The sequence below is a fragment of the Bos mutus genome, chromosome 3 (assembly GCF_027580195.1).
Source record: "Bos mutus isolate GX-2022 chromosome 3, NWIPB_WYAK_1.1, whole genome shotgun sequence".
Taxonomy (NCBI): Eukaryota; Metazoa; Chordata; class Mammalia; order Artiodactyla; family Bovidae; genus Bos; species Bos mutus.
Window position 1 is genome coordinate 17569792 of NC_091619.1, and position 15787 is coordinate 17585578.

General features: G+C 37.0%; 1 protein-coding gene across 1 annotated transcript in view; it reads right to left on the reverse strand.

The window, feature by feature from the left end:
• VPS45 (vacuolar protein sorting 45 homolog) overlaps positions 1–15787 on the reverse strand; it is a 67478-nt gene that overhangs the window by 20918 nt on the left and 30773 nt on the right. Inside the window, exon 14 of the mRNA XM_005894878.3 lies at positions 5554–5685. Within this exon, the coding sequence (XP_005894940.1) occupies positions 5554–5685 (132 nt within the window). The remainder of the gene's footprint in view (positions 1–5553; positions 5686–15787) is intronic.

The following is a 15787-nucleotide window of genomic DNA, read 5'->3' on the forward strand; positions in this document are numbered from 1 at the left end:
TGTCCAAGATTTTATTGAACCTTCTATTGCTAAGGATATCTGCTCAAATGTAATTTGGTATACTGCTTAACATATTATTAGGTCAGACAAAGAAATATTGAGCTGGCTAGTTGGAAGAATCTAGTCTATAGCTTTCACAAAGCTGCTTTACTTTATTTTTCTGCCTTACTTTCTTACTTTTACATTAAACATTATTTTCTCAGGACTTGGGACACTAATTTAAAGAAAAACTTAGATATTTAGGGTCTCCCTCCCATTTTTAATAAAATATAGTTTTATTCATAGTACAATTAATTAGCCAAACATACCTGAAAATACATGCATTTTTGTTTATATGTAATATGACTTAATTACAAAGAAATGTGTAAAAATCTTTGCTAATCTATCTTTCCCTCTAAATCCAAAGTATTTTTTAAATTGAAAGTGAAAGTGAAAGTCGCTTAGTCGTGTCCGACTCTTTGAGACCACATGGACTGTCCATGGAATTCTCTAGGCCAGAATACTGGAGTGGGTAGCCTTTCCCTTCTCCAGGGTATCTTCCCAACCCAGGGATCGAACCCAGGTCTCCCACATTACAGGTGGATTCTTTACCAACTGAGCTATCAGGGAAGCCCCCCTTTTAAATGGAGATACAGGTAATTAGTTTTAAAGGTCTAATACTTCAAGTTAAAGAGAAGATGCTATAGTTCTTAGGTATGGGTCATGAGGCTACAAACACTCAATGGGAAATATTAACTCTCAGAAAGATCACTTAAGAGTCAATTAGCCTTTTTAGATTCTGATAGTAAAGCCTATTTAAAAGCAGATAATTATATATACAAACATGAGAGAACTCATTTAGATTAAGAAAATAAAATCCTATATGTCTATCTAGTAGTAAAACATTTTAAACCCTAAATTATTAAATATTACTTAGAAAATAATACATTGTCAGGCTTTCAAGTAATATTTATGAAGGAAATGAAGAATGATCAAAAGCATGGACTCTGGCTCTGAGAACTGGCTCTCTTTGTAACCATGTTTACTTGGGCAAGTTATTTAATCTTTCTGCCTCAGTTTCCATAAGCAGAGTGCTGAAAATAATAGTATATACCTTATTGAGGATTAAATGACTTAATATATGTACAGTACTTGGTAAGTGCCCAGCACATAGTAGATGTTCAATAAATATTTACTACGATTATTATTTTTATTAGCAGGAGCAGGAACAATAGGCTTCCCAGGTGGTTCAGTGGTACAGAATTCACCTGCTAAGAAGGAGATCAAAGTTTGATCCCTGGGTCAGGAAGATCCCCTGAGGAGGAAATGGCAACCCACTCCAATATTCTTGCCTGGGAAATTCTATGGATAAAGGAGTCTGGTGGGCTACAGTCCATGGGGTCACCACCACCAGTAGAAGCAATGGGAGAAAACTGAATAAAATAGTTGTGATATTTTGTGTCACTCAGTGCTCAAAAATATTCAATGGTACCCCACAGACTACTGAATTAGGTACAAAATACTCAGTTTGACATTTTAGAATACACCGCTAAGCTTCCGAATATCACCTAATAGTTTTCAAATTAGAGTAAACTTCATGTAATGTTACTACCAATTTAAACTTTTCCAAGATCACAACCACACTTATACTTCCATTTCTGAAATGAAGGTCAACTAGATAAGGTGGAATTAAATAAAGCATATAGAAATGCTGGATAAAAAAATGACAAACATACTTTTAATTGAATAGCTAAACCTCTTAAGAAATTAAGGGAAACTCTAAGTCATCACAAAAAGGGAACCAAAACTTAGGTTGGCAAGTATAAACCAATGCTTGTGACTACCCGATAAGTACATGGCAACGTTTATAAACAAGGACACTGTATTTTAACAGCCACAAAGGATCAGGATCCAGGGTTTAGGACTCAGTAAGAAAGGGAATTAGAATTAAGACTCTTGAGTAATTGAGAGGCCCTCATTGAAAAGAAGGAATAGAAAAACAAAAATCTGCACAGGAAGATCACAAGGAAACTTAAACAGGTATAGGTTCTGCATGGTTCAGGAACTCTTCAGGACAGAAGTTAACATTAAAAAAGTTCTGAACTGATAATACTCTTTGGGTACCTGGTCTAAATGAAATAAAAACTATGCAGAAGAGCTATATCTTCAACTTAGGCCCCTCATGAGTCTTCTCTAAGATAACTCATAACCCCAAATTACAGAACACATGTAGATATGAGTCATCATGAGTTAATATCAGCAGGCACAATAGCAGAATTAGATCTCCAAGGACTTCAGATAATAGAATTAATATGGTTAAAGAAAAATTTGAAAAGGATTTGAAAACATGAGAAAAGAAGAAATTAACCCCACTGCTGGGCATACACACTGAGGAAACCAGAAGGGAAAGAGACACGTGTACCCCAATGTTCATCGCAGCACTGTTTATAATAGCCAAGACATGGAAGCAACCTAGATGTCCATCAGCAGATGAATGGATAAGAAAGCTGTGGTACATATACACAATGGAGTATTACTCAGCCATTAAAAAGAATACATTTGAATCAGTTCTAATGAGGTGGATGAAACTGGAGCCTATTATACAGAATGAAGTAAGCCAGAAGGAAAAACATAAATACAGTATTCTAACGCATATATATGGAATTTAGAAAGATGGTAACAATAACCCTGTGTACGAGACAGCAGCAAAAGAGACACTGATGTATAGAACAGTCTTATGGACTCTGTGGGAGAGGGAGAGGTGGGAAGATTTGGGAGAATGACATTGTAACATGTGTAAAATATCATGTAAGAAACGAGTTGCCAGTCCAGGTTCGATGCGACGATACTGGATGCTTGGGGCTAGTGCACTGGGGACGACCCAGAGGGATGGTATGGGGGGGGAGGAGGGAGGAGGGTTCAGGATGGGGAACACATGTATACCTGTGGTGGATTCATTTTGATGTTTGCAAAAACTAATACAATTATGTAAAGTTTAAAAATAAAATAAAATTAAAAAAAAAAATCAGGCAAATTGGAAAAAGAAGCAAATAGGACTTACAAGCTTAAACACAGATTAGGCATGGCTGAAAAGAGAATTACTGTATTGAAGTAGTAATATGAAAAAAATTACACAGGAGACAGCACAGAGAGATAACAGGTAGATAATATAAATAAGAGGTTAAGAGACATGAAAAAATAGATAAATGCCTAACATATAGCTAACAGGAATTCCAGAAGGAGGGAATAGAGGAAGTAGAAAAAATGCAGTATTTAAAGAAATAGTGACTGGAAAATTTCCAGAAATTATGAAATGCCAAACATATATTTTCATACCAACTAAAATAAATAAAAATAAATTCACATTTAGATGTATAATACTGAAACAAGAACATCAAAGACAAAAAGATAATCTTAAAAAGAGCCAGAGAAGAAAATATTGCCTCCAGATGAGACACAATTATAGATGTTGAGAGTAGACTTCCTAATAGCAACAACTGAAAATAGTATTTCATGGTCATCTTCTTTTTAAAAATTTTTTCATTTTGGCCACACCACACAGCATGTGGGATCTTAGTTTCCCAGAGATGGGACCCATACCCCCCTGCAGTGGAAGTGCAGAGTCTTAACCACTGGACCATCAGGGAAGTCCCTGTATTCTGGGACTGTCTTCTGATTTCTAAGTGCTGGGGAAAAAAACCAAACTATTAACCTGAAATTCTAAACTTGGCTAAACTAAGATATTTTTAGACAAAAACATCAAGTTGACCATGACCTGAAAGAACTACTATAAGATGTTTCTAGTAAGAAGAAAATCGGATCGGAAAGAAGGACCAGGATGAAGAGCGAGGAGAAGTAAATATGTGGAAAAAATACTGAAAATAAATACTGAAAATTATGATTCATTTGGGGTTATAAAAAAAAGTGGAATAAAAATGCTGGACAAATGTAGTTTATAAGTTGAAGGGGATTAGAGATTTGTCTAAGGATCTATTTGTAAGAAAAGTAGAACTGATTAATTTTAACCATTCTGTATTCATTCAACAAGTATCTTTTATGGACAGGTAAAACTATAATAACAGAAGTCATAAGAGCTATTATTTTACATGGAGTTGTGCAAAAAAGGGGACGTGAGGCATAAGGAAGGGTTCCAGAGGTGCTGATAACATGCTGTTATCTGATTTATGTGGTGGTTACATGGATGTACTCACTTTGTGTTATTTCATTGAGTTGTCTGCTTATCATTTGTATATTTTTCTGTGTGTAATTATGTATGTATGCACATGTAATATTTCTGCAAATTTTATAAAAATAAGCTCAACACACAGTTTACACCAAAATAAAACTTTGATAGATTATAAATACAATTTGATAGATTATAAATACAAAAAAACTTTAAATACAAGCCCTAAAAGTCATGGGAAAAAATAGAGGTTAGTATTTATATAATCTTGACTGGGAAAGAACTTTCTAAGCATGACATCTGAGGCAAAAATCATTGGTAACTCTGACTACATAAAAGTTAAAAAAAAGAAAAGTTTTATACAACAAAACAAAAATACCAAATAGAGGAAAATATGTTTTGCAAAATACATAACAGAAAAATGGTCACTATCCTTTATATAAGTGACAAAGAACATGAATTGGAAATTCAAGAAAAGAAATACATAAATGGACAGTGAGCTCTGGAAATCGACAGAGGTTAACTAATTTGCATAAATTCACAAAAATGGTAAGAGGGAAGATTCGAATCCAGTCTATCTTACCTTTCAATTAATATTTGTTTAATGAATGATTATATATTTAGAACTATAAGAAGTTTTTACCACAGACTACAAAATGCAGGTTATAAAACAGAAAGCTGAATGAGGCAAATAATACAAAGTGAAAAAGTACACAAACACCTCTAATGCCTTCCTGTGTATCTATGTATACATGGCTCAGCATGGATCTCTCAGGGCTCCCAATCATTAAATTTAACTATCATGCCATGGGTCTCTAGTTTCCTCCTCATCCTTTGTCCTTCCTACCTTTAGCTTCTAAATTAATCTTCCTAAATTACTGTGACCTTCTTGTAACTGTACTGCTTGAAAACTTTCAATGATTCCTCATTTTCTACATAAGAAAGCAGAAAAAAATTCTTCGGCATAGAATTCAAGGCCTTCCACAACTATGGCATTCAGTTAACCTTTTCACTTATTACATACATTCCAGCTAGTTGACTACTTGCTGTTCTTTTTCTATGTATGTTGTCTACAGCTTTCCGTTACTTGTTCACGTGGTTAAATCTGCCTAGAATGTGCTCTCCCGCCTTATGTCCATTTTTTTCTCCAAGGCTCAGTTTCCACACTATCATCTTCATGAAACTAGTTTCTCTTAGCCACTCAGAATCCACGGCTCTTTTACCTCTCTCTCCAGGCACTTATTTTCTTATTTTTTACGTTCTATCTTTATCTTACTCATTTTCGTATTCAGTTTGGTCAGCACTGACATTACTTCTCCTACATGAAGGGAGTTTAAGTCTTCTTCTCTGGGAAAGGGGAAAGAATTACAGGCCTGAATGTTCTCCCTTACCTTTTCGTGTTGTGCACCGTGGTTCCTCCTAGGACAATCCTCACTCCAGGAGTGGTACGGTTCAGGTTATAAACCGTTAGAGCCTCTTCATAAGTGGCTCCTCCAATGATAAACACAATGATATCCTGAGGTCTGCAATAATAAAGAAAGTTAGTTTTATAGGATAAGGGGGAAAAAAAGCAAAGATCTGCTGTACTATTATACACACAGTTTTAATTTCTGAATCTTTCTTTTTTGGTAAAGGAAGCAGAATTAAAGCAGAATAGAATAAAAGGTTTAAAAAAAGTTTTAATTATCTCAAATTGGCAGGAAACAGAGCAGGAAATGCTGAATAGTGATTTGCTTTCTGTTTATGAGCGGATGTCTTATAATTTCTGTGCAGTGGATTTCAGAATAGCACAATAGTGTTTGCTAGAACCAAATGTAGAAATATTCTTTTATATTCAAGAGGCTGAAGAGTACTTCACTGTGATATGATATCAATATAACAGTAATTTATGCTTACACATCTCCTTTCATATATAAGCCCTTTGTCAAATACTTAGTACAGTGTCATTACAATGGCTTCTGTCCAAGCACCTCAAAGTATTTTGGAAAGTACTGGTGTATTTGGATGTCCCATAACACGGGAACCAGAAACATTTAGTATTTTGAGTGCAAAAAAAGAATGGGACACATAAATTAATTCTAGAATCCCACCTCTTCTTAAAATCTTCGTTCCTCAATCCTTTAACAAACCACGAAAAAGAAACCATGGAAACAAACAAAGAACTCGTGGGTGGTTGATATGGGACACTCTGACACATCATCTCAGTCACTAGCCTCATTTAGGTCATACTGTGTTGTTTCACTGTTTCAATCGTTATCAAAATGGCTTTATAACAAAAGTGAGTAGTCCTCCTATTAGGTCCTTCTGTAGATATTAACAACAAGGAGATCTTGTTATTTTCCCTTGTTTCTACATTATTTTCAAAATTGTCAAAGTTTGCTCTTTTCTCATGTCATCAAGAGGAGATAAAATTACTTAATCTTAGTAGGCAAGTAACTTTGTTAAATCACTTACTGGACATTACTTAAAATTACATCAAGTAGAAGCATCTATTTTGGAGGTTACAGCACAAAATTAAATAGAAACATCTTTAGTCAAAGGATGTGCATGCTTATGTATAAATCATGAAAAAAAAGCTCCCCAAAGCCCCAACAACCCTACACTGGCCTTTCTGTTTGTCTCTCTGTCTTATTCTAAAACATCTTAAAGGAATCACTAACCAAGAGAGTATTTGTTCTTGTGGGACTTCATGAAAACAGAATCAGAAATTGTGGCTATTTAAAAACGTTCCGGTGCAGCCATTATGGAAAACAGTAGGGAGGTTCCTCAAAAAGCTAAAAATAGCATTGCCATATGATATAGCAACCCTACTCCTGGGCATATATCCAGGCAAAACTATAACTCAAAAATATTCATGCACCCCTATGTTCATAGCAGCACTATTCACAATAGCCAAAACACGGGAACAACCTAAATGTTCACTGACAGATGAATGGATAAAGAAGATGCGATACACAAATACAATGGAATGCTACTCAACCATAAAAATGAATGAAATAAAGCCATTTGCAGCAACATGGATGGACCTAGAGATTATCATTCTAAGTGAAGTAAGTCAGAAAATATGACACAAATTAACTTATTTATGAAGTGGAAACAGACTCACAGTAAGAGAGAACAGACTCGTAGTTGCCAAGGGGAAGGGGAAATGCAAGAGGGATGGACTGGGAGTCTGGGGTCAGTAGATGTATTACATATGGAATGGATAAACAAAGTCCTACTGGATAGCACAAGGAAATACATTCAGTCTCCTGTGATAAACCATAGTGGAAAAGCATATAAAATGAAAGTATACATGTGTATAATGGAATCACTTGCTGTACAGCAGTAATTAACACAACATGGTAAATCAACTACACTTCAATTAAAACACAAAACAAACCAAAAAAATATTCAGAGACTCCCCTAGTGGTGCAGTGGACAGGAATCTGCCTGCCAGTGCAGTGGGCACAGGTTCCATCCCTGGTCCAGGGAGATCCCACGTGTCGCGGAGCAACTAAGTCTGTGCCCAACTACTCAGCTTGTGCTCTACGCCCAGGAGCCACAACTACTGAGCCCACATGCTGCTATTACTGAAGCCTGCGCACCTGGAGCCTGTGCTCTGAAATGAGAAGCCACTGCAATGAGAAGCCTAAGCACTGCAACTAGAGAACAGCTGCTTCTCATTGCAAGTAGAGAAACAGCCTAGGCAGCAAGGAAGACTCAGCACAGCCAAAAGTAAAATAAAGAAAAAAAAATTAAAAATATATTCAGATAATCTCTGAGCTTCAGAGATACCCAATGAAGACTCCCAATGATGAAGGGATAGTTATTTTGCAATTGATTCAGCAGAGTCAATTATGACATTTCTATGTGAACTTAGGACTTAAAATTATGCCTTTGAAATGTTACTTTTTAAGCCAAAATAAGCTTCATTCAAATCTACCCACTGGAAAAAATGTACTTAGCACCACAATGCTTTAAGTGTCACATAGTGCTATATATTCTACAATCATTTTCTTAATTTTAAAATATATTGTTTTGGTGAATTCCCTGTTGGTGTGGTGGCTGGGACTCTTGTGCTTCTACTGCAGATGGCCCTGACTTATTTCGGGTAGGGGAACTAAGACCCCACAAGCTGTGTGGCATGGCCAAAATAAAATAAAATATCTGGCTTTGACTAGATAAATGTTTGCATATGGTATAACATAAAAAAGGGTATATTGTAGAAAAAAAAAAGAAAAAAAATGCTTTCTTCTCACCTCAGTACTCTTGTACCCCAGTTTCTTTCTAGAGGCAAACACTTACTCATCTCTTATGTATATCCTTTCAGAGATACTATGTGTATAAATTTGTGTATATACATGTATTCACAAATTTACATATTTTTATTATAAGATACATGCATATATATGTATATATTTAGTATGTATTTTATATACAGTTTATAAACTGCCTTTTATATATGGCTGTGTGGACATATTGTGCATTTAACATTCTGGTAGTTATCTCCAAGGTGCTCCACTGATGTCATTCTACCAGCAGTTCAGGAAAGTGCCTACTTTCCATATCCTGTGAGTACTGTGTATTATCGAGGCTTCTGATCCTTTTAAATTAAGTTGATCATTTGGTCTTTCTCAAAATTCTTTTTTTACTTGGTTTCCAGGACATCATATTGTTTTGGTTTTCTTCCTACTTCATTGGTTTACATTTTTCAGTGTCTCATGATGGTCTCATCTCATCTCCTTGACCTTTTAATGGTGGAATGTCCAGAACCCAGTCACTGGTCCTCCCTTCTTCTTGATCTACACTTACTCCCTGGATCTGGCTAATGTAGTAGCCACTAGCCACATGCTGCTGCTGCTGCTAAGTCACTTCAGTCGTGTCCGACTCTGTGCGACCCCACAGATGGCAGCCCACCAGGCTCCCCTGTCCCTGGGATTCTCCAGGCAAGAATACTGGAGTGGGTTGCCATTTCCTTCTCCAATGCATGAAAGTGAAAAGCAAAAGTGAAGTTGCTCAGTCGTGTCCGACTCTTAGCGACCCCATATGGCTATTTAAATTTAAATGAATTAAAATTAAAAATGCAGTTCTTCAGTGTAACTGGCCTTATTTTAGTGCTCAAAAGTCATATATAGCTAGTAGCCTATCTTATTAGATAGCATGGATATATAGTACATTTCCATCATGTAGAAAGTTCTATTGAACTGCACTTCCCTAGGTGATTGCACTTAGTTCTGTGGTTTAAAATGCATTTATCTGCTGATGATTCCCAAATCTCTATATCTAGCCCAGATCTCTCTCCTAAAGGCTAGCCTTAAGTATCTATTTGACATTTCTACTTGGCTGTTTAGTTTACATCTGAATTCAGCATGTTCAAATCCCTAATCTCCTCCAAGCTTGTTCCACATATAGCTCTCCCCATCTTAGCTGATGGCCAATCTATCTTTTAACTTGCTTAGGACAAAAACTTCAGAGTCATCCTAATTTCTCCTTTATGGCTGGTGTGAGGCATATAAGTTAGAGATATAGTGAGAGGAGCCTGGAAAGTCACTGGAGCCTGGCTTGCTGCAGTCCATGGGGTCGCCAAGAGTCAGACATGACTTAGGCACTCAACAACACAGTGAGAGGGAGAATCTCGAATCTCATAGGTCATTGGGGGATCACCAAAGGGCTGTAACAGGTTACCATGATCAGATTTGCCTTTTTGAATGATAATTTTGGCAGCTATGTGAGAATGAATTGGGGGCTGCTGGTGGGAAAATTTGGGGAACAAAAGGCTATTAAGACTTGTGGGAAGATATGATAAAATTTGGAACTAAGAAATACCAGAAGTGGAGAGGAAGGACTGGACATAGAAGATACAAAAAATGTAGACTCTTCAGTATTTGGTCAATGATTAAATGTGAAGGATGAGGATAAAAGAAGAATCCATGATAACTTTAAGAATTCTGGCTTTGGTGACTAGCTATAGTAGTTTAAGTTTGAGAACAAAGAAAGCAAGACTGACTGACTTAAAGGAAGACAAAAAGATGCTGTCTTTGAGATACCTGTGGAACACCCCAGTGGAGTTGTCCACCAGACATCTGGACATTGAGACCTGGTGATTTCCCTGAAAACAAGTGGCAACTGAAGCCATGGGAACAGATGAATTCTACCTAGGGAGATCAAGAAGAGTGAGAAGAGAACCAAAAGACAGAGTTGGGAGTGGATTCTTTAAGATTTACAGGAAAAGCAAGAAGAGTAGCTAGCAAAGGCTGCTGAGAAGGAGATTGTCAGAAAGGTAGGGGGAGAAGCAGAGGGAGAGGCCAAGAGATGAGTCTTAAGAAGCACAGAATGGTTAAGTGAGGATTGAAAGAGACCACTATGTATATTCTTGCAATGCAACTTTTCAAGAAATGTTTCAGTGTATTAGAGTGAAGCAAGAAGCCAGGGTATATGGACTGAAGAAGTGAGGAGTGAAGGCAGTAACTTTATCCAAGAAGCTTGACTGTGAAGGGAAGATAGGTTAGAAGAGAACCCTGACTCAAGGGCTTTAAACTTATTACTTAACAGAGAAACCTGAGTAAGTGTGGAGCCTGCAGGAAAGTAACCAGAGGAAGACAAGCTGAAAATACAGAGGAAGAGGGAGAGGGAGAGAAAGAGAAAGGAGAGACAGTGCAAATAATTACAAGAAAGGCTTCAGAAGCGATGGTAGGAGTCTAAAACTAGTGATAGCAAAGAGGTTAGTTCTAAATAAGGAAAGGATGTATTTCCTTTAGAATGAAGGAAGGAGATAAAGGTAGATATATCTAACTAATCCTATACACATGGGCTAGACACTGAGGGTGGAGAAGGCAATGGCACCCCACTCCAGTACTTTTGCCTGGAAAATCCCATGGATGAAGGAGCCTGGAAGGCTGCAGTCCATGGGGTGGCGAAGAGTCAGACACAACTGATTGACTGCACTTTCACTTTTCACTTTCATGCATCAGAGAAGGAAATGGCAACCCATTCCAGTGTTCTTGCCTGGAGAATCCCAGGGACAGGGCAGCCTGGTGGGCTGCCGTCTATGGGGTTGCACAGAGTCGGACACGACTGAAGCGACTTAGCAGCAGCAGCAGCAGACACTGAGGGAGCTAATGTTTGACACATGCAATTTTTTTCACTGTGAAGCAGAAACACTGGTGTCAGTTAGGTGACTTGGAGATTATGGCAAACATTCTAAACTGATGTGGTGAATAAGACAGAGAGAGAGGGTTCTCCTCTCTCTTTATGTATCTAAGGATACATAAATCTGATTGAGTACCCCTGAAGGCCCAAGTGAGGTGAGAAACAATGAATTTGTAGTGGCCTTAATATATAATTTGTATGATCACCTCTAGTAGTACAGAGAAGTAGATATGAGCCTTAAGGCTGTTACTAATCCAATAGTAATCTGGTGCTTTAGACTATACACCAGATTATTTTATAAACTTCCTATAAATTTATAAATCCTTTATAAACTTCTAGGAAAGCATCATCACTGTCTACGAATGACTAACATTTTCTACACTATCAAGGTTTTTTCCTTCACATCTTTGCTTCTAGTTACTGGCCAGCTTTTTCTTGCGGAAAAATTTGCTTAAGAGTTATGTAACAGTGATAGTATATTTTTCTGCAAAGTATGATGATCTCTCAATTATTCGGAGACTGAATATTCAGGCAAAATACAGGTCCTTGTCTTTTCTTACATCTGATATGTGTTGTTTCAACTCTTACTAATATTTCTACAGAAGTATTTCTCTTAGAAATACTAGTATTTCTAAGATTTCTATGAATATCTAAAACTCAAGTTCCGCTCTTGTCAGGATCTTTAGGGGTTTATTTCATGAGAAAGGGATCAAATAAACTACAATTGGTTGTAACTTTAAAAACTGATATGAGTCCCTGTAACTTTTACCATAGCAAAAGTGAATAATGAATAATCACTAAATTTCTAAGGATATATGTTTTTAATTCTTCCCAATATATTGATTCTAGAGGTACCAGTGATTCTGAGATAATAATGGCTTCTCAAGTGCAGTCTCAACTGGTTTAATATTCATTAAAGGACGAGTTCTGTGGGGAAAAAAATCAAATGTTGTAAGAATGTGCCATCAAGAAGACATTCTACCAATATTTGGTCTATGTAGGGTCTACCAATAGGTCTAGCTATCTAGGGCTAGCCTACATATTTAGAAAACAAGAGGAGAAAAAATACAGGCAGTCACAGTATTCAGAAATAATAAAATCCTCAAAATTGAAATGATTTTTTGCCAGAAAATGAGTATTTTTTACAGTAACATTCCATAAGCAGTGCTCTTTACATTAAGGGATGAATACAGCCAGAGACCCATCTTGCAACTTATTTTCAATAAATACTCATGAATTACACAGATTGCTTCATTAAGAATAAGGGAAGCAGGTTTCTCTCTTACAGGGGTACACGTGACTGACGAGAGGAACTGGACAGTAACACTTCGTTTTGAGGTCCTGGTCTGATAAGTGTGTGTGCATGCTTAGTCGTGTCCACCTCTTTGTGACACTGTGGACTGTAGCCCACCAGCCTCCTCTGTTCATGGGATTTTCCAGGCAAGAATATTGGAGTGGGTTCTATTTCCTCCTCCAGGGGATGTTCTTGCCCCAGGGATCAAACCTGAGTCTCCTGTGTCACCTGCACTGGCAGACAGATTCTTTACCATATGAGCCACCTGGAAAGTCCCTGGTCTGATAAGTCAATTTAAAAAGCAGCTGAGCAGAGTAACAAGGCTCATCCTGGAACATGATGTTGCTTTTCCATAGCTGCCCTCTGCCGATCATCTGCTTCTAGAGTATATATCTTTCTTATGGAAAAGAAAGGCAAGAACTGGGAAGGAGTAAATTCAAGTGGGTTTCTAACACAGCCAGAGAATACTACATTTTAGTTTGATAATTTCAGGGTGCCAGAGTATTTTCGTATTGCTGGAGAGGGAAGAAAATGTCACTGGTGGTAACTGTGAGTTTAGGTTGTATCAATGTAAGGACAAACCTACATAGGGATAGGCTAATAGAACTTTACTCAGTTGTGTATCTAACAGAGATGATTATGTCACATTTGGTTATGAAAACATTAATAAATGTATCTTCCTGCACTTCCTACTACTTAGGCTGGCTTAAGGAAGAACATCGGTGGAAAAAAATAAAAAATCTCTGACATTTTTCCATTTAATTCCTTTCTCTGGTGAATTTTAAAAGTAGATGTTCTGATGAGGCCAACAGTAAAACATTTTTATATAATGGTTAAAGGTAAGTGGAATACACAAGTTCAATTCTTTGTACACATCTTCCTGTGCTCTGTAATTCACCATAGCAACTGAAAGCATTAATTAATGCAGATAGCAAACATTAGAAAACATTAGTCTGTTCATGCTGTACATAGATATACAGGGACACCTTGAGAACCCAACGAATTTATACCCTATTCCCAGGTGGTTCAGTGGTGAAGAATCTGCCTCCCAAGCAGGAGATATGGGTTTGATCCCTGGGTTGGGAAGTTCCCGTGGAGAAGCAACCCACTCCAGTATTCTTGCCTGGGAAATCCCAGGACAGAGGAGCCTGGCAGGCTACAGTCCATGGGGATGCAAAAGAGTTGGACTAAATGGCAACAAATTTTATTGGAAGATAAAAACATTTATACAGTATTTCTGGAAATCATTACTATAATCATTAATCATTAAGCAGAAAAACTTACAACTTTTAAGAGGCAATATTTTACCTATTTTGTGGGCTGTTATGGCTAAAATTCAAATTTTTGAATTAGTACTTACAGATGGTTAAAGATCATATGAGCATGGATTGGAGGAGAAAAGGCCAATGAGAAAGGGCTGCTGCTTCCATAGAAACAAAAGCAAGATTCTACTCGGTTGGTACAAATGTGAACGAGTAATTCCTTTTTGAATTCTACTAAATTTGGAATGCCTGACCAGATAGCTTCATTTTCTCATCACATGTTTCAGTTGCTTGTTTTTATGAGGGATAAAAAGCAATTCTGGAGCAAGAAAAAAAATTTAGCCTCAATGAGATCTGTGAAAGTACCATCTGCAGAGAAAGATCAAACCTAACTTGTGGATATAGCTACACCGCCAAACAGGTTAACCACTAACTCAGCTAAGGGCTAAAACATTTCTACAATCGTTCCTGGTTTTGCAAAGTTGTGTTCTTGCCAGATCTCCTTTGATATCTTCTACTATTACAGTAACAACAAAATCAAGAAGTTCTATCATGATGACACTTAAGTTAACCATAAAGATGACTATAATCAATGACTCTTTTAAATGTGATGATCTAAGGTGAAGACAGTGACTAGAGCTTAGGGTGGGGCTAAGTGAATACAGAATCAAAATACTGTACAGGCAAACTGCAAACATTGAAATTTTCTGGTAATATCAATCAAATTTATTTAGTTTAAATTTCCCAACTCTAAGTCTTATCATGTCAACCACTACAGGTGGCTACATAAGAAATCTGACAAATCTACTGAACATCTATATGTAAAGCACTGTGTTAAATATTGTGAAAAACCCAAATATTAATAAAACATAGTTCTTACTTTAAGATTAAGTACTTAATACCTAGTGGGAAAGATAGATGTGTATACAACTACTGTCTTTTTTTTTTTTTTTTTACAACTACCGTCTTAATATCCAGAGGTAACCATTATTAAAAATTTCTTATTTATTCTTTCAGATATATTTACTGTATTCATAACCACACATGTGTTTGTGTATATATATGTGAGTGAGTGAGTGAAAGTCACTCAGTCGTGTCCGACTCTTTGCGACTTTCCAGGCCAGAATACTGGAGTGGGTAGCCTTTCCGTTCTCCAGGGGATCCTCCCAATCCAGGGATTGAACCCAGGTCTCCCATATTGCAGGCAGATTTTTTACCAGCTGAGCCACAAGGGAAGCCCGCACAGATATATAAATATATGTATAGTCAAGCACAGACTTATTTATATACACCTATGTACGCAATCACATTTATGCTAATATACAGTTTTACACAAAAGGGGTATTATAGCATCTTGATTTTCTATCTAACATATCCTAGAAAGTTTTTGGTATCACGCCATGAAGAGTTATGCCATTTCTTAAGAAGAATGCACAGCAATGTACTATAATCTAGGTAGCCAGTTCTCCATTGAAAAATATTTACCTTGTTTCTGGGTGGGTTTTTTTTTTTTTTTGGTCACCATTACAAGTGATGTTTTGGTAAATATCCTTGTGTACATGTCTTTGTTTACTTGTGCGAGTATATCTATATGGCAAATTTTTATAAGTATATTGTTTAGCAGGTCTTTTCAAGTCCTCTGCAGCCTTCCTTCTGTTAAAAACAGGGCCAGGAGGCGGTAGATGCATCTTCTGTGCCTCCTACCACAGCTTCATAGCCAATTTTCTGCCTTCTTCACAATTTTCATTGTCTCAGAAGCTCATGACATAGTTGCACTGTTTTCTCCTGACCTCCTTTCCTGGTCACTCTCTTATTCCCTGAAGACTTTAACTCTGGTTTACTGTCCTCCTTTTCATTCCTGCTCCTTTCAAGATTTTCAGCGACTTTAACATCATCTCACATCCCAGTCTCCTCACCCATACTGATTTGTTCTTCCGT